Below are 5,372 nucleotides of genomic sequence, written 5' to 3'. Positions count from 1 at the left end.
GTATATATTTTTTTTGATAAATATTCCGTTGGTGGTAGATATTGATGAGAGCTATTCAACTGGCTCAACTGACTAGGCTTTAATTTTCAATTTCAAAGAATCGAAACGAAAGTTAAAGCTATCTTGTCTAATCCCGTTTAAACTGAAATCTTACTTTACACGATGCAAATGTATATCCCATTTCAATAAATTCAATTGTTGATTAACGATCGGAAATGCAATCAAATTAAAATTAGATGTTCCGAATCCGCTACCCTTCTCAAACGGGAATTGTACGTGTTTTGCAGCAAAAGATAAAAAAGTTATGAGCCAAATAATGTAAATTGATTTCAGAAATACCACTGGAGGGTATTGGCTAAAAAATGAAGCTGGTCGCGAGTTCTTTAACAGAGTTTTAACCATACATGTATTTACAATGATATTAAAAATGCTTATAGCTGCAAGGGTGTTTTTCTATATTTCGATTATTCATATGTCAATTTTTATTGAAGGGTAATTTATCGCAATCTAGCCTAAACTGAGTTGTCGCTGTACTTGATATAATGTATCGAATATCTCGCTAGTCTATGACCAAGTTCCCGTCCTGATGATAAACAATATGTTCTCAACATATATCGTGCTAAGTACGGCGTGTCTTTGGAATCTATTTCTCCAAGTGATACCAGAACGAGTTACAGAGGAGAACACTGAGGATTTTAGCTTTGATGGCCTCCCCGGGGCTCAGCATGAATTCAAAATAGAGGTTCCTGCAAGCCAGGAGGAGTGTTTTGTACAGAGAGTGGCACAGAATGCTAATCTTTATGCTTCGTTTGAGGTAGGCGGGCCGTGCATATGTACGTGCAGTTAGATACAAAATGCTAAAAGCAAAAACCATGAAAACTTTCTGGCGTAGACAATACCTATGAAATGCATGTACTATTGTATACATGGTTTACAAGTTTAATTCCTAAATTCTAAAGATCGGGTTACAAGGAAATACTATAGTACATGTAGTTAATTGTACATAATATTAGAATTACATAACTGTAAAAACAGGGTTAGGGTTAGAAAAAATTTTCTTGGGGTAAAATTTTTTAGGCTGGTGGAAAAAATATTGGTTTGTAGGGATTTGATTTCATTGTTGGAAAATGTTTACATGTAGTAGTAATGCATATATGAAATTTAGATTTCGAGTTGGTAATGAATTTGTTGGTCCCTCCATACTTCGTAAAAACGAAAATTACACCCCTAAAAATTAATGATTTCCCAGCTTTTAAGGATATACTAGTACCTTAATTACGCTGTCTCAGGTCAAAAAGTAAAACGTATGTTTCCGCGTATCGTTCGTACATGCTTTCTACATGTACATGCTTGAAGCTTCTTTTCGAATATGTAGATTAACAACGTTCAACTAATTTGGACACAAACTATTTCTTGATAAAAGAATAGTAGAATTTGTTAATTTTGGGGGTTCACTTTCTTTTAGGGCAGGGAAATGAAACGAAATCTCTAAAATTAATATATTCATACAAATTTATATGAAAAGATAGCTTTATATCAATGTTTCCCTCTGTCTACAAGGGTACTGTAATGGATGAACCACTTATAGTTGATCATGCATCTGAATTTTTCCCGCGGATACCTTTGCTGACAAGTATAGTATACGAGTACTGTGATATAAAGAAAGCGACACATATTGCTACGTCCATATAAGATGATATACTCTATTTAACTAGGGTTCATCCTTCTTCTATGGATACTTTCATCTAATGAAAAGCATAATCCATGATTCTTGCATTCTTTTTACAGGTTCTTCGAGGCGGTGATCGTATTGTAGACTTTTATGTGAAGGATGGTTATAATAATATGATCAAAGAAATCATTTACAAATCAGAGGGGAGTATAGAATACACGGCTCCTGACACTGGTATGGCTGATATAATAGAGATTCAATAAAGGCTTTAAAATCTATATTGAGGTTTTATTGAGTCGATCTGTAGATATTAAACATCTCACGCGTAGCGCATTGATGAAAAAGTTTTCCATCCAAATTTTTCTTTGATACATCGATCAAAGAAAAAATTATTACATTCATTTCTTATCATTTAATTATGATTTTAAATTATTAAAATGAAAGTTTCTTTCAATTTTCTATTAAATTTATGTATCAAAAACAGTGCGCACGAATACATCACCATAACGTTAACGTTGCTGAAAATTCAAAATGGCTCTAACCATGCTAACGAAAAACGTTATCAAATATTGTCGTGTGATTACCAACAGTCTCCAAAATAATTTACAGTTCTTTAACACAAAAAAATACCTGATGTGTTATCCCCTCTGGGTATATTTTCCCCGGTAAGTTATCTAAGTTCGTAAATGTAAAGGGAAGCTACTCAAATATCCTAACAGTTCTACGTCACAGAAATTTTGGATTTCATTTGTGCATCTTTTCATTTGAATTTCAAACCGAATATATAAATACGTATCATAACCTGTCAATGCTATAATACCTGAAAGAGTCTGCTGCCGATAGTTCAAGATTAAAGAATTCCATCCTCAATTCATGCAGTGTCGTTTTTCTTGATCACTCGTTTCCAACGATTTAACAGATTTTCGGTTTTCCCCGCTTTGGTAGCATAATAAAACATTTTTTCAGAGTTCTATTGTATCATACCAGATATCTCAAAGTCAAACATTTAAGAAAAGTATGTCGATTAAACGATTTCTTCCCTTCTTTCCCGTAACTGTATTGTCGTCATGCAGACGATTTTAATTTGTTTAGCAAAGGGGGATAATTCAAAATGAAACGAAAGTAGAAAGTAAGTCAGGAAGCTAACGGACAGGTTCCGAAATTCAGGAAAATATTTATTAAAGCAAAGGTATTTAATTATTCCTTCAAAAAGTAACCTGGAAGCGGGGAATACATATGTACCGACTGTCAAATAGTTCCGGCTGCTTAGTGCAACCGAACTCTAGATTTTATTGATGCAGTTATCAAAAGAATTTTTTATCCAATCAGAATCAAGTATTTTATAGAAATTAAATGATTTGGTAATGAACAAAATCATCATACATTATTTGGACACTGCAGTGCATACTGTTGGTTTTTTCCAATGGATTTTTCTTCTTGTACAATTGATATATATATTTACTCTCATAGTAATATGCTTAAAAATAACACTTAAGTCCTTGTTTTTCTTTTTATTCTAGGACATTATCAGATATGTGTTCAAAATATTCATAGCAGATTTTTATCGAAGCTTGTATACATTTATATTGTGACGGTGGTTGAAGAAGAATGGACCAAATATGTAGCCGAAATAGAGGGATTGCAAACAACAGTTCAAAATTTTACGGTGAGACATATAAACGTATAATATTGTGCATGCAGTTTTACTTTACTGTTGCTGCAAAACGTGTATGCGTGCTATGTATTTATTTCTGCATTAATTGCAATCGTTCATTCCCTTACTAACAATAAAAGGCAATTTTATTTATATCTTTATTTTAGAAAAAAATATATAATTGGATAATGCAAAGATTTAAGTCGGTTAAATATTGTACTATTGACTGAAAAGCAAAATCTATACAAGTGACTTGAAAAACGTTCTAATAATTTATAAGAATCTGAAGTGGATGTAAATATCAAGAATAAAGGTTATATTGTATGAGGTTGTGATGGAATTGCACTAACTTGTTTGTCTGAAAGAAATAAAAATTGACAAGAATAGGGAGTACATTGTAGAATTTCATTACATGAAAACTTACAAACTCCTTATACAATTAACTTTTACACTATTCTAATTGCCTCTGTATTTATAAGTCATTTCTTCTTTGCAGACATCCATCTCGGTGGTTCAAAAGTCCATAGACCAAGTACGATTGCATCAAGCCACTAGTAGAATGAACATTATAAAGGACTGGTATTTACTGACCGGAAATAATGCTTACGTCATGTATTGGTCCGTTTTCCAGATTGTTTCTATTTTAGCAACGTCTTGTTTTCAGGTGTACTTTGTAAGGAAATTATTTAATATCCCAGATGTGACTCCTTCATCCAAACCAAGAGCTTAGAAAGATGACAGCAAACATTAGATATAAAACGGAAGACTTTATTTTATTTCATAGACATGTATTATCATTACCTTCATCATTACATGTATTATCATTTCATTGATGTATACATGGTCTTGTCTTATTACAGAAGTGATGTAACACTGTGGAATAAATAAAATCCAAACACCATTTATTTTATAACCTATTGACATAGAAGTGTAGGAGCAAAACCAAAAAAAAATGTGATACCTTTTAAAGACATAGATATGTATGAAACGTGACCAAAAAAAAATTCTCTCAAACAAATCTCTTTTCACCTTTGATAATATTTTAAAATGATAAAAATAGCATTTTGGGGACTCTTCTCTTCACTTTTTTACACAAACAATGAACCAAAACGCACTCAATCGAAAGGAATTAGTTATTCACATATGCATGTATTTACATTTCCATATAGGTTATAGCACAAACGTAACCACCAGCCTTTATATCCTCTCTGTTTGTCGTACTTAGGACAGAATCTAATTAATGGTTTATTATGTACAGGACCTTTATTTCACAAGTTTTATCTGTTCTCATCACATAATTTCATGCTTTTTTGATAAAGTCGAAATCCCAAACAAAAAAGTACATTTGAAATATCTCCCTATTTTTTAAAACAAATATTTTGGTCGTAGCTGATATTGTAATGTTTCAATGACCAGAGGCAGGCGACTGGAGGAATAGTTCGAGGAAGACAAACATCGTTTTAGGAGTTTCTTTCAAGTAAACAGTTTCTTTTAGATTGGGCTTCATGTAAGACCTAAAACTGCTTCTAGGTTATTTAACGTTACTTTAATTTAAGGACGTTCGATCCTGAGATTTTGAGCGTATTTTGGTCAGGTCCTTTATTTATAAAATTCTGCATCATTTTTAAGTTCTAACATTAAATCTGAATTCTACAGTGCAAGTTTAACTAAATCCAAAGAAAAAACCGCGATTAAATTGCATTCAAGTAGAATTAAAGCTGTGGACTATATTTTGTGGCGGAAGGTTTTTTAGACGAAAATGATCAGTTTTTCCATTTTGAACTATAACAGTACTGTTAATTTTGGATTCCTATTTTTTCATCCTGGTTGCACACAAAGCTGTTTTTTGCAATGAAATGTGTTATGCTGGTTCTAAAATATCTATTAAATAATTTCTTATGTACTCTATCAATAAAGTGTGACAAATATAGTCAATATCATCTGAAAATGCGGGAAAAAATTGAGCCAATTTTAATGTAAAATTGACATTGTTATACTTATATTTGAAAATTTTCATCATATACCCCCACTTTTGATATTCTTTTC

At 32.0% G+C, this 5,372-nt stretch overlaps 1 protein-coding gene across 1 annotated transcript; it reads left to right on the top strand.

Annotated features, from left to right (window-relative positions):
- The first annotated feature begins 282 nt into the window (after positions 1-282).
- LOC134237407 (transmembrane emp24 domain-containing protein 6-like) lies at positions 283-4,871 on the top strand. Its single transcript, XM_062719510.1, has 4 exons — positions 283-814; positions 1,789-1,906; positions 3,193-3,338; positions 3,823-4,871. The coding sequence occupies exons 1-4, from the start codon at positions 587-589 to the stop codon at positions 4,054-4,056; spliced, it is 726 nt and encodes a 241-aa protein (XP_062575494.1). The 5' UTR covers positions 283-586; the 3' UTR covers positions 4,057-4,871.
- Positions 4,872-5,372: the final 501 nt, after the last annotated feature.

Source organism: Saccostrea cucullata, unplaced genomic scaffold (genome assembly GCF_032062105.1).
Source record: "Saccostrea cucullata isolate Sc308-1 unplaced genomic scaffold, CSIRO_AGI_Scuc_v1 ctg23022, whole genome shotgun sequence".
In the NCBI taxonomy this organism is placed as follows: Eukaryota; Metazoa; Mollusca; class Bivalvia; order Ostreida; family Ostreidae; genus Saccostrea; species Saccostrea cuccullata.
This window is presented reverse-complemented; position numbering and strand designations above follow the sequence as displayed.